The following is a 25,207-nucleotide window of genomic DNA, read 5'->3' on the forward strand; positions in this document are numbered from 1 at the left end:
CTGCTCCACGCAGCCCATCGCGAAAAGCCTTCAATTAGCAAAGAGTGCTTTCATCTTCTGACCAAAGTCACCCTGAACAATCAAATTAGCTCCGAATTAAAAAAAACAACAATCCCCCCCCCAATCAATCAGCGTTCATTAGCTCCCAAACAATTTCCTCTGCCTCTCGATCATGCAGGAAAAACTTCCTCCCGCACACACGCAAATACATGTGTGGTGAGGTCAAACGCAACCTGTGTGAGCACAAGAAGAAGTGAAGACAGCAGCGGTTCACACTGAGATGACTTTTAATTCCTCAGCACACTGGGACCAGTTGGGTTTGTTTTCACCACAGTCTGGGAGATTTGGGTCGGTTTGGCAGGAGAGGGTTCGTTAGAGCAGCTCATCGTCATTCAGAGGCACAACGTGTGTACTCAGCACTTCCATGGTGTTATGAGGAATTAATGACAAAGTCAACTCCGTGGACTCTATTTAGGAAACTGACAGATTGTTTTTGTTAGGGGGGGATCCCATACTAATTATCATTATTTCCAAAATAGGATAAAAAGTCCATTATCCACAGTGTTCAGGATGAAAATATGATGATCCTGTATAATACTGGAGGAAAACAATCAAGCCAATTTACTGTCATCTTGGGGTTTTTCATTTAAAATAAAAAATTGACTTTGGAGGTAAACTTTATTGCAGTGAGGTGGTTTGGCATATTCCCAAAAATAAAATATTGCATAAAAATATTAAAAAATAATTTGTCCTTGAATGACAATAAGATATCTGGTATGTTTGTGCGTGTGTGTGTGCGTGCGTGTCTGTGTGTGCATGTCTATCTATGGTTATGAGGGCCAATTTTGGTTTAATACCATCAAAAGTCTATGGACTGTTTGAGCGTTAAGACTTGGTTTTAGGGTTAGGTATTTAGTTGTGATGGGTAAAGGGAATAAATAATGTCAACGAGTGTCCTCACAACTATTGAGAGACGTGCAAGTGTGAGTGTGTGTGTGTGTGTGTGTGTGCAGTTTAAGAACTTGAGATGATTGTGTCGTTTCAATCCAGGCTGGAGCCACATCCCGCTCTCCGTCTCATCAGACTCAGTCCATCGCAGCCGACGGTAGTAAACACCAGGAGGAGCGGAGGAGGCTTTTCTCCACTGAAACACACATGTTCACACTGCAGGACCAATCTCCGACACTATTGCCCCCACCAAGGTCATTTCTGTTCAAACAGCAAAGCCCGAGATGATGTAGTGAACCGTTACCCCCGGGCTAGCATTGTACATTCCATCTTGGTAGCGCTGGGTGGTGTAAACTACCTCCAGGCTTCAGCATCCGCGATTTAATGGTTCTAGAGGTTACAGCTGAGCATGCTGATTCTTTTTTTTTTGAGGTTGGAAAAAAGAAAAGAAAAGCTCAGCATGCTGCAATGAGCCGTTATCTGGTCGTCCCCCGTCAGCCCCAGATGTCCTGCAGGTAGCGTTTCTCCTCTCTCAGCCCCGCCAGTGTCTTCATGGCCTCCAGTTGGTCCACCTGGAGCTCGGCTCGGACCATCTCCACCAGGGTGTCGTTCACATCCTTAGCCATGTTCTTTGCATCCCTGGAGGAGGTAGAAACAGTTTGAATATATCGGGAGGGAATGAGGGGACACACAATTAATACGCACGTCTGTGGCTTAAGCTGTTTGTAGAACCAGCGAGTGCAGGAGTGCATCCTGGGAGGAAATTGCTGAAATCTCTATCTGGCTGTTGCAGCACTTTAGGGGAGATTCATCATCCAGCGGTGATATATATTTTTTTGACTCACTCAGTTGAGAGGTTTCAAAAGTCATTTCACTCAGAGTGAGGCACTGACGAGAGAGGGGAAACAAAAGATGTGATATCGAGATACATAAATGTTGACAAGACTTGACTCGGTACACACCTCGCTGTGTTTGCACGGGCAGATAGATCGAGTCGTGTTGTGAAGAGGGGATGGGTGGGGGGGGTGCATATACGCTATGAATGCTACAAGCTTCTACAAAGCGCTGCATCAGTGCGAGGGCAGCAAAGTGATGTGAGCGGAACGTTGCGACTGATTATACCTCGAATAGTGAGCGAGGGTTACACGAGTGCGATTCTCTTCCCCCTCGATAACTCGCCCTCAAGCAAAGCACTTCGGCAGCTAGTGTTGTTTTTTTTCCTCCATGAATTCAGAACCTCGCTCTGAAACAGAGACGCTCGCTGCTCGACAGGTAGTTAATCAGCTCGGCTGTGTCACTTCCAGCTCCACGGCACAGGAGACTACGCTCAATCGGGTTTTAAATACACAAACAATAGTTGTTAATAGGACGCGCTCAATGTCGTTCTCAGGATTTTCGACGGGAATTGTTGATGGTGAGAAGAAAATACAGAAACTCATCACCCAGCTCCTTTGAGAAATTAGAGCTATTTCCTTGCAAATTGTGAGGTGTAATTTGTTTTGAACACAGCCGCGTTAAAACAAGATTTGTACCTTTTGTAATAGAGATCACTGCGTTTCAAGAATCTCCCACGGTAAATAAAATGTTTCAATTACACTGTTGAATATTCAAGTGTGGTTTTTTTTTCTGAGTAATTTGATATATTGAATATATTTGCCATAACAACAGATTGAAACATCACGATTCACTGAGAAACTGAGCCACAACATGACAGGACCATCCCAGGTGGACATCAGTGCACCGCTGCTGTAAACAGTCGGACCGTTGAGTCGGTCTCACCCGCAGACGTAGAGGGAACCGTTCCGTTTGAGCAGGATATCGGTGACGTCACGGCTGTTGAGCAGCAGGTTGTGCTGGACGTATCTGGGTCGAGCTACCGAGGTGGCGACCTCCTTCTGCTCCTCCTGCTCCGGGTCGTCTCTGGAGAAACACACCTTGAGGTGGTTTAGGACACCGCTGGTCACGAAGCCCTCCAGCTCCTCTCTGGAGGAACAGGAGACAGTGGGCAAAGTCAACATCCACACACTGTTAATCACTTTTCCTGCTATGTTGTTGTGATTGGTGAAAGTGAGTCTATCGTGTCTCCGTGAATGGGAGTCCAACTTTGTGGAGAAAGCAGCAAATACATGTAAATGTTTTTTATAACAAAGAAATCAAATTTGAAACAATTGGCTCAACACTGCCAAGAATTCAACTCAATTCTTCACTGTTAACCCTTTGCATCCAGCACTCCCCGAAGATATTTAGCAACAGCTTCAACCAGCATATAACCCAGAACATCTCAGATGGACAAAGAAATTCTGTCAAGCTCGATAAAACACAACTCTCACGGGCAAGGGGTTTTAGTCGGACAACCAATTTGTCTTGCTTAACGAGAAAAGTGCAATTTTTTTTTTTTTAAAAGAGGATTTCATAAGCAAGGTCAAGTCACCGTTATAAGCATCTTTTTACAATAATTCCTTCCAGCCTTACAGATCGGTGTAACCTTGCTCCCCATCGCTGGTTCTGCTTGCCAACTACTCCTTCGTCTGCCTCAGAGTTTTTACAGGGCCTGGGGTGCTATTGCAAGAGGAGGAGGAGGAGGAGGAGGAGGAGGAGGAGGAAGGCAGTGAGGGAGTCAAGCTTACTGTGGCTCAGAGCATCATGTTTAAAGTTAAGCAGTCGGAAGGAGTAAAAACACACACACACACACACACACACACACACACACACACACACACACACACACACACACACACACACACACACACACACACACACACACACACACACACACACACACACACACACACAAGTTGCAGCATCAAGACCATGGGTGAAGGTCTTCGCCTCAGGGGTCTGTGTTCGGCAGTAACCCCTAGACTAAAAAGGGCACTTTTCAATAACACACAGACACCGCTGTGTGAATACTAAAGTGAGAGAAAAGTATTGTTCTCTTTTTTTTTCCCATGTGCCAAATGTGTGCAGGATTATTGCTTCTTCAGCTACGCTCACCAGTTAACCTTTGATTGAAGACGGAGCTATTAAAAGAATCTTGTTCTTTCGACCGAGATGCGTGATTGTGAAATGTGTTTGAACACCGGAGCAACAACGTGAACAAACAGAGCGGAGGATATTGGAATCCTGCTGCTTGACGTCTGAATGAGAATCGTACATAACCATGTGAGGGGAGCAGGAACCGCTGGACGACAAAGGACAGTGACTTTTATTTTTTTAGAAAAAACACAATAACAGTCGAGAATTTCTGAGAGGCACAACCTGAAACTCCTCAGAGTGCCACACACACACACTCATAACAGCCTGTGGCAATATCCCGGACCCTGACGTGAACCCAGCAGGCGTCCCAGTCACATTTCCCCCTGCAGCATGAAATCACATGCCATAAAGAGGCTGGGAAATCGGAGGGAGGGGAGAAGGATAAGTGCAGCGCCGGGGAGAAGGGGAGGACAAGTTTGATGTGACAAGCAGCCAGATTGGCATCAACCTCTCACAGGGATGTTTGAGTGCTGTTGGGTGATTGAGGCAGATCGCAAAGCTTTGTTTGTTTGACATTTTGTAATATTAAGCATAAAAAGCCATTTATGGAAGTTCAAGTTTCGAACTTTTCTGTAAAAAAATCTGGGACACTGAGAGGTGCTACCGACTATGCTAAGCAGGTTCCTAAATTCCGAGGCGATCAAGCTGCACTTACTTACTTCTAAAGGGAATCCAGCAGAGATGAATGCAGGCAGGTATGTTGTTCTCATTCTGCTAACCTATTTAAATTAAGTACAACTCTTCATGGGTGGCTCACAAAAAAACAGACTAATTGCTTTGGTCAACGCCGTGGGGGGGGGGGGATCATCAGAGACGCCCGCCCTGTGAACAAACACTACCTGCTACCTGGCTGTGAGCTGCTGTTTAACGAAGGGATAGAGGACACACAGGGGAACAAACAACATCCTCTCTGATCTATTCGCGTGTGATTAAGGATGCTAATCCATTCATGCTATTTAATCCTACAAAAAGAAGTCGATCGGTGGCCCTGCATTAAGTACATGCGCGCTACTGATACTAGGAAAAAAGCCGATCAATTAAGGAAACAGGGGTTGGGGGGGGGGAAAGCAGAGGAGCGATCTACTCACAGGGTGATGTCACTACACTGTGCCTCAAAACAAGATCAATAGAAGAAAGTTAGTATAATATTCAGTTAAATTTAGTTGGCTACAATTTCCATCCAATAATTTGAGCCAGGTATCATCAACAAATACTTATTATGATGAAAATGATCTCACTTGCCAATATTGACTTTTTTGTTTCCACATCTCTCCTGGATTTTGAGTCACTATAGAGAACACCACTCACGATCTAGAATATAGCTTTGTGTCAGACTGTGGTCTATTCAGCAGAAGAGGCATAAAAGACAAGTGTTAAACCTTATTTAACTGCGTTCACTCATGTATTCAGATTCATTTGAACAAAGTGCGCGCTAAAGCCTGTCCCAGAATTCAGCCCAATGAGAGCTGTGAGAGTCAATCAAAACAATCAAGTGGTAAAAACAAAACAATTATCTGAAGGCTTCTGAAATGTTCCACAGACATGAGTGGAACTTCAGAGCTCTGTGATAATTCTCTGTGGGTTTTTACAATTTCTCCCCTAAGGATGAACTAAATATTTACTTATATGCAACTTTTAATTTCGCAATATCCACAAATGCCACCTTAAAATCACATAATTGCTAAAAAGGTTGCCTGAAAGGAAAAGAAGAAATGAAAAGCGGAGGAATATTAAAGATTTTCTGAGAGACTCATTACAATCATTAGCTCCTGAGCTGAGGAAACCAGGATGTTTTATCAGCTTTGAATAGGATTCATAACAGAAAAGCCTTCAAATACCCAGCTTTAATAAACAGTCACATAACCTCTGTGCAATATCCTGCTTTCACAGTTAAAGGCCAATGCAACAAGATGCTGGTATCCTTGTTGCTTTACACCCGTAGGAAGAAAAACATTTGCCTTTGTCGGTTTTCTGTCCAAACACCTTATGACACATCCTTGAGCTGAGAAGGCAGCACAGTGTTCGTGAAACTCAAAACATGTCATCCAAGACAAGACACCCACATGATACATACGGATGATCAAATGTATATTATACAGGTGATATATTTCAATACGCCGTGGCAAGGTGAAAAGGGACGTGGGCGGCAAGAGCAGTACGAGAGGTCAGGTAGAGTCTATGGAGGAGGTGTGAATGTAAATGAGGGTCTGACCACCTGACGGAGAAGAGACACACACATCTCACCTGAACAGGTAGTCTCCGTCTCTGTGGCGACAGCCGAAGAACAGCCAGGTCTCACCAAACGCAGCCTCGGGGTTCGCCTGCCTCTCCCGCTCTCTGAAAGTCAAACAACGGAGGGTTAGCGGTCAATCAATACTAGCAGACGACCAGACCAGATGGGGGGGGAAGAGGAAGTCCTTTCCCGTGGCAGAGGTTAAAGAAGAGTAGTGACACCGTTAAGCTCTTTCTCCAATGACAGTCCGCCGAGTGCCACGATTGCCTAATGCACGGAAACGACGATGACAATTATATGTATTATTACATTTCCCCCGAACAGGACAGATCTAATCACTTTAGACAGGAAAAACTAAAGTAGGCCTCGCGCTTCATGTGTGTTGCTCGTGCGTTTATGTGTGTTAAAAAAAAAACTGCTCATGCAAAGGTGATTTCTCTTGTGGCTCGGGCGTCTGGCAAAGCTCCCAGAATCCTTTGCAGGCAATAGGCAACGCAGTGGCACAAAGCTGCTCTGAGAGGATGGCGGTCCTCTATCTGTGCTGCACACCTGCTGAAAAGGTGACAGGCCTCTACCCAGATAACGACAGTTGACCCCCCCCAACCTTTCATGATGCCATCAGTCAGCTGACTCTCTGAAGCGCCCGGTATTATCTGTGAGCCCTGTCTGGAGGGGGTTGACCGACCACGACGAGGGGCTCAGGGACGCCACAGAGAGGCATGAGACCCGGCCCTTTGTGCTGCACTGCTGCACTCTGAGGATAAGGTGCTGCTTCCCTCCTATAGATCCAATCCTTTGCTATTCATGAACTGATGGAATCATGCCCCGTGTTTTCCAGTACAAAAAAACATTCAAATGGCGGCACAATAACTGTGTGTAGGAGATTGAAATTTGGGCGATTTCCACACAAATTTGGTGCTGAAATTATAATTTGACCAATCAATTATTTCGAGAGGAGAAGAGAAAAGTTTTCACCAACAATTTTTTGACAATACACATTTCCAAAGTGTGTAGGCTTTGATTCATAACTTGTGTCCAATGTGTTTTTTTGCCACCAAAAGTACTTTCTGAAACCTAAAAAAATCTGTTCTGTTCAATAGCTCAGTGGTTTGAAGACGTCTCCTGCGTTACTCAAAGTAATATAATAATAACAGTCATACACTTTATTTATTTAGCACTTCTCTTAACAACAAAGAAAATAACACCAGACAATAAAAATAAAACAACAGAACCTGAGAAAATAGAACAAAAAAATTGATAAAATCATATCAATAGGATGAGTGAGTGTAAATAAGTAATAAAGACCAAATGTCAATCATTTGTTAAAGCTTTCACAAAAATAAAGGTTTTAAGAAGGGATCTGTCTGTTTGTATCAGAGTGGATGCGTCTCAAATCCATCCGAGGTGAGAGAAAACAAACCGAGCCTGACCTGAAGGCGAAAGCTTTTTATGTGGGAATCTGAAATGAGCCCAATGCTGTCAATGTAAAAGCTGCACCGGGTTTGTGACTTGCATTGTTATTGCTTGACTGACTTGAACCCGAATATGATTTCATAATTTTGGTCCAAACCCGGCTGACCGGTCCTTACAGGTCCCAAGAGGTACCAACGTACCAGTGCTCAGGTCCGTTATCCTCACTCAGTATATATACTGGGTTCCAAACAAAGAACAAAACTCAACTCCAGTTTAAGTTGAGCACAGAGAAACTTTTCTTCAGCAGTTGAAAGGTCAAACATTCAAATGAAGTAACAATAGTCAAAAGCATATTTTGGAGAAGAGAGGCACTTGACATCGTCAGTGGTTCTCAAACTCGGGGGTGGGTCCCTTCAGAGGACATTAGTGCCTTCCAGCAGGGACAAAAATCCTGAGCTGGCACTTCAAGTTTCATATGGGAACAATAAAAGTGTTCATACTGTTCGAGACTATTAAAATTCTAGTTTTTTTTAAAGCATGATAAAGCCACCGAGGACAAGGTGGCAAGAAGTTTGACTTCTCAGTCAAAAGAAAATTCTCAATTGTCAGAATCCATTAGTCTTTTATGCTAATTTCCACCGAATTTCTAATGGTTCATTTAAAATTCAAATGTAGGAGGTTAAAAGGGGATGTGGAGGGACACGTCTTTTATCCCAAACATGCCCTGCTTTTTAGTCTCTTTCTTTTATGTCACTGAAAAGTTTAATTTATTTGCATTGAAAGAAATGTGAGGACGTCATGGATTTGTTTTTTTCTCTGTTTCCTGACATTTCCTAGAATGAAGAAGTATATTTACTGTGTTTCAAATTCGTGAACAGATCAGTCAATCGTTTCGTTGCGACTCCAGACTAATTAGCTTGAGTGAGAAAAACTAAATCAATGCAAATGTCTAATGGAGAATACCAAAACAAAGCTTTGCTCTCCATTAATTAAATTAGAAGTTGACGAGCTAATAAAAAAAGAAGGAGAAGTTTGTTTGAACTTTATATCTGTGAATGAGGCCTGGTAACAGAGCTGTCTGGCCGGGCTGATCCAAACACTCAGATCCCAGCCATTAGCATCCTGGACGAGATTCTTCTGATCTGCAGACAGCCTCGAGTAAACTCATTTTAGTGTGCTCGTCTCTCTCCTCTTGCCGCCTGCCCTAAAGGAATCAATACCAATATGAAAAACCTGGATTCCATTCTGAGTAGACCACACCGGCGCCTTTCCCTGAATACAAATCACATCACATCACATAGCCACACTATAACCGCCTGCAATGCAATCCCAGGGGGAAGCCAGCATCTACAGAGCACTCCATTTGGGGTCGAAATCAGAGGCGGCTGCCTTTCAGTGCTATTCAGTTGATCAGCGGGGGGGGGGAAACTGCAAGGGAAGCTGAGGTGAGGACTTGGTAAACATCACAATTATCTCATAGGTTTCATCTGTTTTCTCTGCAGCTCCGTGCAACTGGTGCAGAGTGGCTTTTTAGGCAAAAATAATAATAATAATACAAGAACCCCCCCTCCAAAAAAAAGTCAACAAACGACAGCTGAATCCAAAATGTTTTCATAATACAGGACGAGGTTGAGCAGCAAGACTCTAATTATAATCATCTGTCTGGCTATAAATGGAGACTCAATATTTATCCACACACACACAAACTTTAACACAATTTGTCTTATTGAATGATCCAAGTATGCCTACTGGCATACCCTGGTATTAAATTTTACAAAATAAAAGCTTATTAGAGCTGCTAAGGAGATTAAGGATAACAACTCAGTTAAAATACAATAATTGTTTTATTGTCAATGCTCCGAGCGGAAAAACAGAAAGACACTGAAAATTACATTCTCCATAAAATCCTTCCTCGCGAACAACAGCAATCAATCCTCGACTACTGGGGGGCCTTATTAAAACCCAGTACCACCAAGTGAGGCACTGACCCTCTTCTACTTGTAACCAGCACTACAAACTCATACAAAGTACTCCTGAAAACAGCCATCGATTAACAGTGGGGGTGGAAAACTGGAGAGGTAGGAAGATCAAAGTGCCCCGATGTTGTTTTGTTGCTAATAGGAGGCTCGAGGCCCCCCCCCCCCCCCCCCCGGTGTCCCGTTGACAAACTGGTGATTGTTATCTCCTGTCAGAGGGCAGCGTCAGCCGCTGAGGCTTTGTTTGGAATCACAAGTCAGATGCTGTACAATGCCGCGCACCAGGACAGGTTTTTACAGTCGTCCAGCACAAAATGCAGCCGGCAGGGGAGAGGATGAGAGGCCCAGAGAGGGAGAAGGGACTGAGAGGCTGGCAAACCCTTTCACACTGGGTTTTTACTCTCAACAGCGAAGAGCCGAAAAGCAAAATACATTTGGAATTAAACAAAAGGTGATTTTCAAAATCCAAAACATTGAACTCTGAAGGAGACATTTTACAAAGGGCTTGTAGTTTTTTGGGTTATGAAACAAAGCCCTTAAAAAAGCCCAGCTGAGGCCTCGGTTGACGAGCAGGTTTGCAAGGACAGAGCATTAACATTTAAATGTGAATATCAAAATGTTCGGTTTTACAGAGAATTGTTTGGGCAGCGCTGGAAGGATCAAAGTAAGACTGATATGTTGATACCGCTGCCTCACACCACCACTGTCCCTCTGGCTTAGCCCTGATCATTAAGAAGAGGAGTCTGTCTGGGAGCACTGTGACCAGGTCAGTCCACAAAAAAAGAAAACCGCCTGCCATCTTCAGTGCTCCCGCATCCTGAAGGCACAAACACCTCCCGCCCCCAGAAGACCACTCACCTTCCTCAGACAATCCCACCCGCGCCATCGCTCCGGCAGATGCCGTGTCACCTCTCAGAGCAATCACCCCCGGCCGACGCCGCCCGCCACAACAGAGGAGACTTCCGGGGGATTCAGAGACAATTGGAGTTGACTGGGGCACAACCTCATTTATACAAAGCCACCCAGGAGTCAGACATGTCAGTCGGACTAAAAATGTTCACTCCACCTTCTCGGAGTCATGGCGGCTATGGGCCTGCATCAACAAATGGCCATCAGCCTGGATATAAGAGGCTCGAGTCACATTCATCGTCTGGCAGGTCATCTTCTCCAGGTCTCCTTTCACCCCTTCAATTCGGAGACTTTAAACAAAAGCCTTTCCTGATTCCACTCCTCAAGTATCGAGACTTAAACAAATTAAAGAGAACTATGAAGCATTCAGCTAACAGTCAATATCCCAGCGGCAGCTCATCAGCAATTACAAGCAATGATTTACACCAACAATGCGGACACCACCTACAGAACTTAATACTTTCAAATCAATAAAGCTCCAGGTGCTGCCTCGACTCCTCACTGTTCATTACACGTCAAATCATAAGCGCGTGGATTGAAAGACGGCTTCTTTTCCCCTGATGAGAGACGAGTGAAGCATCTGAAATAATCCCAGACGTGATCACCGACCTTGCCACGAGATTAATTATGTCTTATGAGATGTACATGACGTGGACTTTTACAGGCTTTGAGCGGGGCCTCGTTTAATTGCCTCTGCAGATTACTTTGGAAATATCCGTAGATGATGTGCACTTCACGCACATCACTTTCAACCGCCATGAATATTCATCACGGGGCGCAGAAGTTTCAGCCGGAATAATCTGTGACACGCAGCGCACCAATCAGCACACAACCCGCATGGTTCTGACACTCGACATGGACGTTTGACAGGCCGACTTCAGCAGCACTTCTTGTCTAAATCACAGGGGCACGGGATCAAGGGCATTTCCACATGCACTTGGTGGAGACATTTGCAAAAATGCTATGCCTCTTTCCTGATAAACTGTCCTTGTCCTCTTCTTCTTGTTTATTTTGTGCAGTCTAGACACTGAGGCTGCACTTTTTCCACGCAACATGATGTCACAAACTTCTGGAAGTTGGTGCAGGAACGTTTGTGTACTTTTGTTTTTAAATCTTGAGAGCAGGGTAGCGAAATGTAAAAGAAGCAAGGCTGGCAGGAAAGCGAGGTGAGAGAGCTTCTCAGTTTCCCCGGCAAATTCCTGAAGTCGAACATGACTCACCAGGGGATAAAAACATAAGGAAAACTCCTCCTGGCAATGAGCTAATCACCTTTATATAAAAGAGGTATTATTATGGTGTGTTAACAAGATAATGTAGTGTTAAATTCGCGATACCTTTGCTGGAGGAAACCGATGAAGGGGGCAACGCCTGTGCCTGGGCCGACCATGATGAAGGGCAGCGACAGATCAGAGGGAGGCCGGAAGGAGCAGTTGGGTCTCAAGCTCACATGGATCTGGGGTCAGAGGCCATTAGAAAGCATTAAAAATAATGAGAGTAATTACAAAAATGCTGAGAAGCCACTGTGGGCCTACCAATCTATTAATTGATCTACTTAATATTCTAAGACATACTAATGAGAAAACGCACGAGCTCCAACTGGAATCCATAGAGGCTGTGGTGGAGATTTACCTGCTCTAATTTAAATTAATTTTTGTAATCAACCTCAGTCAACTGGCCCAAAGCTTCTGTTTTATTCAGCGTCTCATGAATTCAAACTGAGTTTCCAGAGGAGTTTTCTGATATTCCACCTTTTCTTTTATTCAGTGATGTCTCGAACTGTAATATTTGAGGATTTGAGGAATGGGCTCTGTGGGCGTTCTGATTAGAACAAATTAAAAAGTATGGAAGGTGTGCAGAGCTACATGTGTTTTTCCTCCCTATCAGGGGGGGGGGGGGGTTGCTGTGAGAGAACTTGTGAACTCTTGTTCTTGCAAATTTGAACACTTAAAAATGGATAAGCCAAACAAGAGCTCGCAAATTTGCACAGTCTAGTTTCCAGGGTGCTCATTACCTTAGGCAGAGCTGGGCTGCCGGAGCGCTCCACCCTCTCCGGGAAAACCAGGCCACGATTGATGAGGTCAAACAGCCAACCGGTACACAAACCTCGCCTCCCAGCAGGCCGTCCAAAGCATGCTGGGAACTCGACCACGTTGAAGACAAAATGCAGCTTGCCTGGGTGCTTGAGACAGGAGCTGCGGAGATGAGACCACAGAGAGTTGAGGACGGAGGAAGACAGGGAGCGGGGAGACAACAACAGTGGGTGAGAGAGGGTGTGCAAGACATACAAACAGGCAGTGACAAGCGGGAAGATGCACAGAGACTAAGAAGTGTAAAATGGAGTGAAATACAGACAAGTCGAGGCAGAACAGATGGGTACAGAAAGACACGAGTATTACGAGCCAGGATAAATCTCGAGACAAGACAACACTGCGTCAAATGATTCACACAGAGAGCCCGTCAATAAAAAATTCCACATTTCAGCAGCTGAACAAAGTTACAAGGATACGTGACGTGCGATTCAAACGGCATTTACAAATATAGACATGCCCCTCGGTGTGTGTTAAATTATAAATCGACACCAGTGGTTCTCGAATGTTTTCTTTTGCCTGACGAAGCCCAGGCAGATGAGCTCAATTCCTCCTCCATCAACAACTTGATCGCCCCCTGGTGGCAGGCTGTAGTATATGTCGTACACCCTGCCACCACCACGTTAGTGAATGGGACATGAACATCACAGGGAAGTCAGAGTACATGTTAGATCAAATGTTTATTTTTTGCCGTTAAGATTTAGTTATTTTGTGTTATAAAATGGAGTTAAACGTAATGATTGATAGAGACTGACTAGCGGTTGGTTGGTTGAGTGTGTGATACTTTGGCTCCACACCACAATGACTACAGCACAGACACATGGCTCCAAATGAAATCAAGAGAGCAAGATGGTGACGTTCCAAGATGTTTTAGATTCATTTGTCTGTTGGACGGGACGAGGTTGAAATGAGTCTTCCATCTTTGTATACATTCTATGATCTAAACCATTTGTCAATTGTTTATTAAATCATAATTTAACTTCTCTCAAATAAGCTGGGACACTTATCACCTTCTTTCCACATACCCCCACCACCACCATCAACTACAGAAGCCCCCTCCCAGGGACAAAAGTTCCCCTGGTTGGAAATAAAAAACACAATAACATCTTATTCAGCTTCATTCTAGACTGAAAAATACACTTCTGGGAGCGAGATGTTTTTTTTAAACTTTCTGTCTGTCGTCAATAAAACCGCTTCTCCCTTCTCCCCAGTCCGGTCCTCACTGCTGGCTGAAGCTTTCTCTCGCTCCCTCATCCTTCACTCTGCAGTTCCTGTGGGCCACTGGAGACCTCTATTGACCACAGCATCAATAATGCAGGCCTCTAATGTCTCTGCACCATCTGATAAACTACAGCCACTGTCTCTCCTGTCCGTTCCCCATCTCTCCACACAAACATAGACGCGCGCACACACACACGCACACACACACACATACACACACATGCGCACACACAGCAGCAGCTAAGTGAGGGACTAATGAGAGGAGTGGAGAAGTTTTGACATTTCGTTAGATGATGCTGTTCCACATGAGCTTTAAAGCAAAGTTAATGGGCACTAGCTTAACAGGAAGAGCAGATCAATGACTGGCTAAGTGAGGCAAAAAGAAGGAACACTTGGGCCTGTTTAAACTAAGCGCAACCTGCTAAAGGCAAAACAATATTTACAGTCCATTCGCTGACCTTACGGGATATTTATATCTAGACATATCTATCGAAGCAAAGACACATATGACATGGACTGATCAAGGTATAACTAGGGAATCTATATCTAAAGCAGTTTACAACTGAGTGGCCACATTCAGTACAGTAGGAGACCTTGAAGTAAGTGTTAAGTGCTGAGTCTGTTCAGTGGGAGTTGGAGATCAGGTAGAGAAGTGAACCACAGTAAGTGCAAGTTTGGCATGTGAGGGTGTTAGAGGTGTTAGGAGAGGATATGCTCTCGGAAGAAATGTGTGGTTTTTGAAGATAGAAAGAGACGGTTATGTTCTGCGTTTCATAACAAACTTTAGATACTTGCATACATAGGTTGGGCTACTTTTTAAAGCGGTTTCTAAATGTCTCTTAATATCGAAAAAATAGGAAAATGCTAAACACTTTCAAACAATTCCTGGAGCCATTTTACAACTCAATCTCTCAGATGTCAGATAATTTGAACGGCCGAATCCAACATTGCAGAGGCATTGGCAAAATAGCAGATCTCCAGTGGACGGCAGTGCAAGGCTGCCAATAGAGCACGATCGATATAAATTTCATCATGCATTCTCTAACTGCCTCATAGTGCATATAAACAAACTGAAGGAGTGAGATATCATGACATAAGCACAGGGATGAAATATTAACAACCCATTTACAAAAAAAAAGGTGAGAAGGTCACAAGACCCCCAAACAATATATATATAATTATCTCACGATGTCAACATAAAATTGCTATTTACAGTTTAAATCATAAGGAAATGTACAATTATGAACTTTGGCACAAAATGCAGCCTCCCCTCATCATCAATCTCTAAACGAAGCCTGATTTTTCGGGATTTATCTATAATTTAGAACTACTCTGTATCTTCTATACAATCTAATTTGGAAGATGGCAACTATTCAAAAAGATTTAATCAGGTTTCTTATTCAGCATTTCTAAAGATGCCAGAGGAAAGAAAAACACATTTCTGTTGAAGCTGAGAAAATGATAAAAGGTTACCATTTTTAAATTAATAAGATGATTATTTCCTCATGATGCCATGGTTCAGATGCATCACTGTTATAAATGGTAAAACATGTTTTTTTCATGAAGGCTAAAGCTTTTTTTCTGAATAATTTCCATAACCAAACGCCATTTAGAAAAACTGGATAAACGACCAGGACCACATATTATTCAAGTCCAGAGTGAGGCAGATGTTTTTAGATTTAGGTCTACGTGATCATCTGCTCAAAATAAGACAAATGCATACGGAGACGTGATATTCCCGAGACATGATACTAAAAGACCCCCATTATTTGCAGTACAACATTCTCTCTGTCATCTTACCTGGCTGCTGAATAAGGCCTGGGCTGCAGTTTCGGCACATGCTCTGAAAGGCAAGCACAACTGTCAGTCATCCTGCCGTCATGCTAAGATTTAGTTTCACAGACACCTCTGACAGAGCGGAGACATAACAACTGAAAGTCATCTCGCTCCATTGAGACGTCCTCCCTGCCGATCCATCCTCGGCAGCCCCCACCCAGGTTACGCTCTTGTTTCTAGGACACACTTCTATATTTATGAAAATTACAAACTCAGGGTTATGGAATCCCATGTGTCCAGATGTGGCGCCACCAGGAGACAGATTGCTTATGCAGACCTTATTTCAATGCCAGCCATGAAGGTGCCCTCTTTTGCGTAATAGGTACTGTGCATTGCATCTGGGAGGTGATGTCGGAAAAGTCTGGCAAATTAGCACGAGTCAGAGGCATCTTCTGACGCCGCAGCAACAGGATACGCCGTTTGCGATGCTGTGGCCGCCACAAACTATTAGAAGTGAGCAAAGAGAATGATTGAGAGTCGTGTGATGTGCTTGCTATGCACTCCCTCACATTCCATTTGTATTTCAGTGACAGATGAACCTGGGAAAGTAACGGTGCGCCATATGTACCAGCTGAGGCCCCACAATAACACATTTTTCTGCCAAAGTGCTTGGGAAGACAAACAGCTGGACGAAATCTGCTCTCTCCTCCATTTGTGGATTTCTCTGACATCTTAACAGCTCAGAATGTGAGTAAGGCAGCTCCACACTTTGACGTCCATTTAATCTCTTTGAGCTGAGGTGGTTTTTTTTTTTAAAGGTGACGTGTGAAACACTAAAAAGAAATTCTGGAAGAAAGCTTTTGGACAAAAACGTAGACCCTCTGCAAACAACCACTTTTCCGTTGACTTATCCAGATTCCTTCTATTCCTTCATACTTGTTTTAGATTAATAAACAGTGATCTAATGACTGATTAACTAAACATAATAACAAACTGCATTCAAAACATTTAATTTCGCAAATTACTTGGAGAAAATCTTAACAAGATAAACATCAGGCTTAAAGCTTTTCGTTTCTTCCGCTATTCGCAGTACAACTTGTTTGAAGCTGTACAAATAAACATATGGCACCTCGAGGGAATACAGAAGTATGTATATGGATAGTGTGTACGTCATTTTGTTTGTATATGTACTACGAGACGATTTCTCTTCTTGTTGATATGTTTGATTAAGGCTGATGGAAAGAAAATCTGCTGGAGGAAGTCTCAGGGAGACCAAGATGTCTTAGCGGAGGAGAGTTAACGCTGTTTAATCCCACACAGCTCTCGAGGCTTTTCTTTGCAGGATGTATATAAACCAAAATGTTCTCACACGACAAAAACTTCAGTTGTAGATCCTCATCACCTCTGCCCCGCTGAGAAAGACAAACTTAAAAAGATGTTCGACTGGATGGACAGGCAACTTTGACCCAGAGAGCTAAGATTACAGGCTGGTCTCGCTTTGATATAATCAATATGCTTGCTCTGTAGATCAAACCCACAGTGAGTCATTTGTAAATAAATCTTCATAAATAAACATCACTAAGCTGCAGCAGAATGGACACATAAAAAAAAGACTTCACGATTTGAAAGTTTTCTAAGAAGGGGCAGGAAGTAGGTTTCTGGACTTTTCTTATCGTTTCTGGACAATCATCACATACAACATATTCTGCAATCCCTCAGCGAGGACCCCTCTCAGCGAATGGCCACATCATGCACGTTAACACGATCTGCTGCAGCCGCACGGCCCTCGAGTTCTTTCACAGAGAGACAGTACATGTCTCGAGCAGAGGACAATCAATCCATCATCTCACATCACTGCACCATCATCATACCGCTGCTGGATACAAAGAATAGATCACTTTTAAAGCGCAACACCGTTTCTTTATCGCAGTAAGTGGCTGGAGGATACATCTGAAAATATGTATTTCACAACGGGGGGAAAAAAAGAAAAGTTCCCTAAAATACAGTCCCAGGGTTCCAGCAATGTTTTTCAGAGATGATCATTTTCAGGGGGTATCATCGATCACACTGCACAGTGTTATAATCTATTCCATCTCCAAAGTCTCTGTGTCGGAATATATATGCAGAGGCAACATTTTAGTGGGGGGGGATGAGATAGCAATGTGGTTGAGCATAGAAGTTATACATCTTAAGATATATGGATAGTTTCTTTGGCTGCGCATGAAATTAAGGAGGTTGTTAGCATTAAAGCATGATGATGAATTCTCTGTAGGAAGGTTTTGCTCTTCTTTACTTTTTTCCCGCTGCTTTCAAATGCTTAATTCAAGTTCTGAGAAAAGAAGCTGCTAGCTCATGCTTTTCCCAGAACCATTTAAAATGTATTCCCAAGTATTTTTTTATATTTTAAATAAAAAAGATTTAACAGGGGGGATTTGTGATATGCAGTACATTCTCTGTGACCAGGAAACTTCTCTGGAGAGAGAAAGAGCCCCAGCCTCTTGAGATACAGACATATTCTCTTTACTTTACTTCAGTTAAGTTTACTTTCTTCCACAGGTCACAAAAAAAAAGAAAAAAAGAAAGCACAAACCTGCACCCATGTACAATATTATTTGAGCCCTGCAGTAAAGTAAATTGAAAAAAGATGCTCATGGACAGCGGTCGGTTCCCGGAGGCTATGACCCCAAACCTTTTTTTTATCTGACACACAATATGAAACAATGGAGCATATAACAGGAGAGCTGACTGTGAGAGGCAGGCATCCTTCTCGGTTCATACCCATCATTTACTTTTAGACCCCGTCTGCACTCGGCCGACAGAGACATCTGGACCTCCACATATCTCTCCTCATTATTTATCGTCAGTGTATTACAGCATAAGCTCTGATCAGCAAACACCTTCCACTGGGTCGGGCTAATGAACCGAGAACTGTGCAAAAAAATGCTTTGACTCTGACACACTGAGTCCGAGTTGACCATTAACCTACGACCCAGGCCGAGTCTGTGCGCTGTGTGTCCTTGCTCAGCTCAGCGACTCACCAGTTAACGTCCCAGTGTCCCCGAAAGTAACAGCTGTCGCCCTGAAGGGCCTCCGAATGCATATTTTTCACGAGGGCACCATTGGCCCGATTTGCCAATTTCTGCACCGGCTCACCACCGGAAAAGGTGCTGCGGTTGGAAAGTAAAGGCCGGGAATAACTGACATTGGGGTGGGGCCGAGAGCTGTGACACAGCTGCTTTTAGAGGACGGTTCAAGATGTGTGTGAAGCTGCAGCCAACTCATTTCACTGTCTGGTAAGTTTCAGTCAAATCTTATTAGATTTGTAGTGAAGGAGCGGCCAACTGTCCTAATGAGCTGAGAGAGAATGTTAGTTTTACACCAACAGCTGGCTCAAAGGGTCAAAGACGGGGTGGTGTGGATTGCACACAGCAGCAAGATAGATGATCGGTATTATTGGCAGGGAGTTGGATCGTAATAAAAACTGAGAGAGTGGCTGTTTACTTGTAGCTGCAATAACATAATCATAACCACAGCAAAAAATACTGGACTTGAGACAAGGAAATTACCCTTCGGGGAGCCCGCCGATGACCAGTGTGTTGACTATTCAGTGCAATTAAATGCTCTCACAAAGTCGATCTGTCAACAGTGCACACAAACCTCTGTAAACTGGGGCTGCAGTGACCCCTACTGGTTTAAAACCAACCAAACAGACAAACCCGCCTGAATACAGATGGTAGACTTGACATAACCTGAGGTCTCATTAAAAGTGAAATGACTCGTTTCCAAGGGGAATTATTCCATTGATGTCTTGAACAGGGGGCAGCCGAAACACACTCACATGTCAATCACTGTAATTCCCCATTCACTTAAATCAACATGAAAGCCGGCTTTTAATTAAATATTAATCTATTATAATAAAATAAATAATGATGTGAAAACATCCTTAAAAACAGGTCAGGATATTCATAATACTCATTAGTTACTGGATTGTCTAGTAACTTTAAGATTGAGTAAATAGCGAAATAAATGGGATTTTTGATCAGATGTTGTACTTGTTTGCCCAATAAAGTGATGTAGATGGTTTCTACAAAATACCACTGATAGATATATTTACACACAAGACTTTTGGACCTTATGACTGTGTGAGATAACAGCAGGGATTCTGACCTATGAGGAGGCTGAGAGGCGGCGAGCAGGACGGAAAGGCTGCCAGCAGCTCCGAGACGCTGAGGCTCGGGTCTCTCATGTACAGGTTGTAATCTGCGGCGCCTTGTTTGCTGCAGAGCTCCTGCAGTCTCCTCCTCTGCACGCCGTCGGCCGTGTGCTCCACCAGCGCTCGTAGAAACGCCTGACAGAGAGAGAAATTGCACGTGAAGACGTTTACTCAGTCGCCCGCTCACCGCTGTAAAAAGAGGAGCCAGTAAATACATTCTGTGCAGGAGAAACATCAGTGCCACACTGTGCACAGGCCACATAAAATATAAATCCCTTGCACGTTTACTGCGTAAATGAAAAGGTAGAGCAGCCTGACATTAACTCAGTTAAGGAATACAGACAATTTAATATGCACAATTCACTTTCTGCCCCATCAAACTATCATTTAGCCTTTAAATGCTTTTCAAGCCATGGAGGAATGAATAGAGGCATTCTACTAATCCTCGGGCAAATTAATCAAAATCAATTCATACGTTAAATCAGCAGAAGACAAGCTGAAGCATAAGAGACATTTCATCGATAATTGTTTATTATTCTTTCTGTAGGCAGTTATTTAAATTGCAAGATTAAAAAGGGTTCTGGGAGAAAAAAATGATGCAACAGCTGCTAAACATTAAGAGTTATTCGATTTCATTCTGAAAACCATTTATCAATCCCATACAGCAACGAGAACCTCTAAATATTTGTTGCGCCGAGTCTTCTGGAGAGTTTCAGTGATTCATTATGGTTTACGAGTGCACATAGGCACAGATCAGTAGAACATTCTTGCTTGTACTCAAAGAATTATCACCCTCATCTTCCAAATCCATTCAATAGACCCAGCACTTCACCAGTATTTGACTCGTGTCAAGCGATGGTGACTGTAAATGTCAGAGTCTCTGGAGGGAATGAGTGATATATTCTCACATTTGTCTCAGTAGAAATGGTGAGACAGGTGCAAGTATACCTACATTTATATGACGCTATTACACACAGTATTTGGTAGTGTACTCACTATAAGAGTCTGCTGGGGTTATTATACTTCACTATCCTCAAAAATCATGGCTTTAAAAAAATTATAGGTGCTGTAAACGCTTTTGTAAAACAGATAAACTGCTTGGACTACATAGGCAGGCGTTGTAAAATAAAATCCTGACTGCCTTTACTGCCTTGTAAGTGTGTAGACAACACTCTGACCTGCAGCAATCAATTTCCGTGCAGGCGTTTAATAACACTGGAGAGAAGGAGTGTGCACAAGTAAGCAGCAGGGAAGTCGATGGATCGGGCTGTTACGACTCAGACTGAGGCTGAAAAGTGGAAAATAATCACGGACATTTGGACAATTATTTCGTAATAGTCCCCTCAATCTTATCGCAGAACATTTTATTTTTATGTTAAGTGTGTGCTGCAGACTGCACAATATTTTAAATTGTTTTTTTTTTCTTGAGGAGCGACCGGCTTGCTGCCATATCTTGACATTTTAACAAATTGTCTTCATTTTGGCATTTGGTGCACACACTGTTTACAAAAGCCAGGGAATTACTGATGCAGCTCATGCCAGAGGGAAATTAATAGTTTTCAATTTCATTAGAATATGGCAGTTTTTTCTTATTGAATAATCAATTTAACTTGCATAATCAAGATGAGGACACAATGTTGAGCCAGAATATGGGAGATGGATATTAGACACAGGATAAGGAGTGGAGGACGCGTCAGCCACTGTGAGTGAAGGGAGTTAAGCCCCTTTCCCACTGATCAAAAAACCCACTCACATCTGGCTTTTGTCTGCAATGGAGATGGATACAATCAGCCTTCACTCCTATGTTAAACGACTCTGCGCTCGACACTGCTCGGTACTGAGGGAAACATGAGACCTGGGTGAACTCGCCAAAGGTCAAGGTGCATGTTATTGTGTTAATCTCCACTGTCCAAACAAAACTCATTATTTCCGCCTCGAGCAAGACCAAGTAACTGCAGTCCCGCCTGAGCTCATTAAAACAAACTATGGACCCCTGCAAACATTTGGGGTCGTAACAGACTGTGTCAGTACCGATAGGTGTGCTCAGTAAAGAAACCAGTGCCGGGGGAACCAGTCAAAGTGTAATTGCACTTCTGCCTGAAGAGAAACACACTGCTCCTCTTTGGAGAATACAAATAAAAGAAGTGTGCGCTGGCTGGAAAAAAACATGACACTTAAGTAAAACAGGAAACACCTCCCCTCTTATTATGCTGACACATTCAAAGAAGAGGTTGTCTGGCTCGGTTGATGCAATTTACAAAGTCAGCCGCTGCAGAGCAATGTTTGGACACACTGTACTCTACCTTCTTAGGGACACTTCTGATCTCCAGACACCAAGTGAGCAAGTACAGCAAAGAAACGCTCTGGGGGATGTAGGGTGGCACCTGGGCACCTGCAGCCGGGGAGCAGAGGGCATTAGAAAATGATCATGACAATAATAAAACGAAAACCTTTTGGAAAGTAAAAACATTTATATGAAATGTGCATTAGTGATATTGTGTTGTCAGAGTGGTTTAATGTTGTGTAATGTAAATAAGCAAGATCAAATGATGTGACAAATGCAACCCCACCTCTTTTCTTATGATCCTTTTTTAGGGAAACATGGACATGGTAGTTCCTCTGGTCGTGAAGGCCCAATCTGTGGAGCATCTCCTCCACCTCTGCGTCTCTGTTTGGGCAGAACACATCAAACGAATCCCCCGGCTCATAGGCTATCGTCGGGTGAGCCTGAGAATAAAGAGGACGCATCTTAAGTTGAACCTGCCAATTATAACTGCCTGAACCAGCACTGCAGGTTTAAAAAAAAAATGCCACTGATGTTATTCTGTTCAACTTACAGAGATGTCCAACTCTAAGAGAAGGCCGGTCTTGACTGAATCTCCACTGGTCAGGTGCACCGCCCTGTTTATGGGAACCTCGTGAAGACTTTCTTTGTTTGGCTGTTCAGCAATCTAGAAAAAACAAATAAAATTAAGACAAAAACTAAACTACGGCGCAAATATATTTTTTAATAAGCAGCATCACTTCTCACTTGTTCCACTGTGCCCACATCCTTGAGAAAGACATCCAGGTATGGTGGAGGCAGAGCAGGAACATTGAGAGCACTCTCTGAAAGCGGGGGCAGGGAGCATGTCAGAGAGGCTGACAATGCAACAGGGGGAACTTCAGCAGCCCCGGCCTGTGTCTGCGGTGCTGATGCAGAAACACTGTCGGTACCATGAGACCCAGGAGAAGTAGCACTGAGATTTGAATCAGCTGTTTGTGCAGCAGAGGCAGAAGTTGAAGCTACAGGTGCATATTTGGAGTCCGGGTCGACAGATGCCGTGAGTGACTTGCAATTCTGCTCATCACTAAGGCTTAGGAGGTTAAGTTTGACGTCTGATATCTGTGAATCAGGAGTTTCCTTCGGTAAATCCCTCGACTCCCCTTTCCTGTCAGAAGCCATTATTGATAATGCTCCTTTAATTGCTTTCCACAGTCCTTCAAGCCAGGGGTCCACCACCACCTCCAGACTGGAGAGAGCAAAGTTTAGAAGATGAGAAATGACAGCAGAGTAGTCAAAAGAAGAGATGGATAAGATGATAAGACAGATGTTAATGGAGAAAACTGAAGGTCACCACCTAAGTTCCCTGCAGAACTTACCCTACACCATCATCTGCATATCCTGCAGCATAGAATTGTGTGGCTCCAAGTTCCTGTAGACGACGCTCAACTGTTTTCCCACAGTTGCAGAAATTTGCATAGTTTGTGTCTCCTAACGCTGGAGCAGACAGAGGGAAACAGATGAAGATGTCTCGAGCCAGAAAAATTCAGGTAGTGAAGAATGGTTTGGAGCATTTTTAAGTACGAGCTGCAAAGAAAGCTAATGCAGACCCTCATAATGCTTGATGGAATTTACCTAAAAGTGCATAGCTAAGGTGTTTATAGTGGTCAGTGGAGAGAGTCTTCTTCTTGATGCGCTTTACAAATTGCAGGGCATTGTCGGGCGGCTCCCCATCTCCAGTAGTAGACAGAATAAAGACCACGGGGGCATTCTCCTTCTCCAAATTGTACTGGAACCATATGATTAATCAATGACTTCTGTTTCCACAGTCCATATGAAAACATGTTAGATTAATATCCTTACAAATCCGAAAAGTTACCTTCTCATTCTCACTCAAGCAGCAGAGTTCAGCTCCCAGTCCATGGTCCTGGGCCTCCTCCGCTACCCCCTCTGCTATGGACTGAGCTTGACCCTTCTGAGACCCGTACAGAACCACGAACCGAGCCTGCGCTTCACAGGGCATGCTGGAGCATTCCGGAAAAACAGTGACATTTGTAGATTTACATATTCATAAAATGACATTTCCCAATTGACACTATTCTTCAAAGCAGACGTTTTCACTTGTCATAGTGAGCGACAGTGACTGCACCGAACTTTACGCCTTCAAAATATAACTTTAAATTCACCTTTTCAGAAATGCCTTCAATGCGTAATTAATTAGGTATATTTCTTATTTTCTATTTGCTTCCTCCATTTTTAACCGAAATGAAGTGTTTTTGAACATTGAAGTGCTATTTTAATACAATTCATTATTATTATAAGTATTATTATTATTATTTACCTAAAAGATCCTATAAAATGACCTTAAAAAGACAAGACAACATTTAAATAATACAGTACTGGAGAGAATGAGTGGCAGATACTAAAAATCTAACTGTGTTTTTATTTGATCTCCTCTTACCTCCATACTTGAGGATTTGACAGGTGACACACAGACTGACACAGAACTGTGTCAGTCACTCACACACACATACACACACACACAGTGAAGCACAGCAGACCTGAACGCCACCACGAAGAGCCCGGAAGTTGCGTCACTTTTTGGCGTTGACAGCATCCATGCAAATGCACGTGGATACGAGCATGTAATTTTTTTTCCAACCGAATTAAAAACTAATAACGACGATAGCAGAGACGTGTTGTAAAGATAGCGGTTCCTGACAACATCACTAACGGGGCTCATCCTGGTTTGCGGGAGAGAAATAGCTCATTCACGGTGTCTTTTTACAAACAAAAGTCCGATCAGGACAAAGAAGACATCAAAACACGACATAACACATTGTTAAATAAGCTGTGGTATTTGTAATGAGTTATGTGTTTACCTTTAGCTGTAGCTTTTCAGTCCAGTCTACTCTTCCCTGTAGAATTATATCAACACTTGAAATCACGCGAGATTACAGCGGACTGTGATTCAACGGGCTTGGAAGAAACCACTTTAAAATAAAGACTTTTCAAGTTATATTCATTAAATACTCATTAAATACTCAAAATACTCAAAACAATTATTCAGCGTCGAGCAATTTTTTTTTAAATAACTGGGTGTCGCCATAATGGCCGAAGGGAAGTGGATTA

The 25,207-nt window shown here is 43.3% G+C and overlaps 1 protein-coding gene and 1 long non-coding RNA gene across 3 annotated transcripts; one reads left to right on the top strand and one right to left on the bottom strand.

Annotated features, from left to right (window-relative positions):
* Nucleotides 1-269: 269 nt before the first annotated feature.
* mtrr (5-methyltetrahydrofolate-homocysteine methyltransferase reductase) lies at nucleotides 270-25,184 on the bottom strand. 2 transcript variants are annotated; one of them, XM_053412950.1, is made up of 15 exons: nucleotides 24,958-25,184; nucleotides 23,955-24,099; nucleotides 23,711-23,864; nucleotides 23,455-23,572; nucleotides 22,844-23,324; nucleotides 22,650-22,763; nucleotides 22,383-22,539; nucleotides 22,116-22,204; nucleotides 19,767-19,947; nucleotides 15,624-15,666; nucleotides 12,527-12,707; nucleotides 11,850-11,968; nucleotides 6,229-6,321; nucleotides 2,728-2,931; nucleotides 270-1,587 (listed from the first exon to the last, which is right to left on the bottom strand). In XM_053412950.1, exons 2-15 carry the CDS (start codon nucleotides 24,096-24,098, stop codon nucleotides 1,443-1,445), a joined length of 2,223 nt encoding a protein of 740 aa, XP_053268925.1. In that variant the 5' UTR covers nucleotide 24,099; nucleotides 24,958-25,184; the 3' UTR covers nucleotides 270-1,442. The 2 variants fall into 2 exon arrangements, with proteins under 2 accessions (XP_053268925.1, XP_053268926.1); XM_053412951.1 differs by lacking the exon at nucleotides 24,958-25,184 and adding an exon at nucleotides 24,537-24,931.
* Nucleotides 22,036-22,787, top strand: LOC128426084 (uncharacterized). The gene is made up of 3 exons (XR_008333215.1): nucleotides 22,036-22,149; nucleotides 22,408-22,533; nucleotides 22,652-22,787. It is a non-coding gene; the product is annotated as an uncharacterized LOC128426084 (long non-coding RNA).
* Nucleotides 25,185-25,207: the final 23 nt, after the last annotated feature.

Source organism: Pleuronectes platessa, chromosome 20 (assembly GCF_947347685.1).
Source record: "Pleuronectes platessa chromosome 20, fPlePla1.1, whole genome shotgun sequence".
Lineage (NCBI taxonomy): Eukaryota > Metazoa > Chordata > Actinopteri > Pleuronectiformes > Pleuronectidae > Pleuronectes > Pleuronectes platessa.

What these genes read in the sequence shown, in the direction of transcription:
- mtrr (XM_053412950.1), bottom strand. Translation starts at nt 24,098, where the DNA reads ATGCCCTGTGAAGCGCAGGCTCGGTTCGTGGTTCTGTACGGGTCTCAG. An exon ending in CCTTAGCTATGCACTTTTAG is followed by an intron (nt 23,573 to 23,710) that starts GTAAATTCCATC and finishes TGTCTGCTCCAG; the next exon opens with CGTTAGGAGACACAAACTAT. An exon ending in GCCTCTCAGCCTCCTCATAG is followed by an intron (nt 15,667 to 19,766) that starts GTCAGAATCCCT and finishes CTTGCCTTTCAG; the next exon opens with AGCATGTGCCGAAACTGCAG.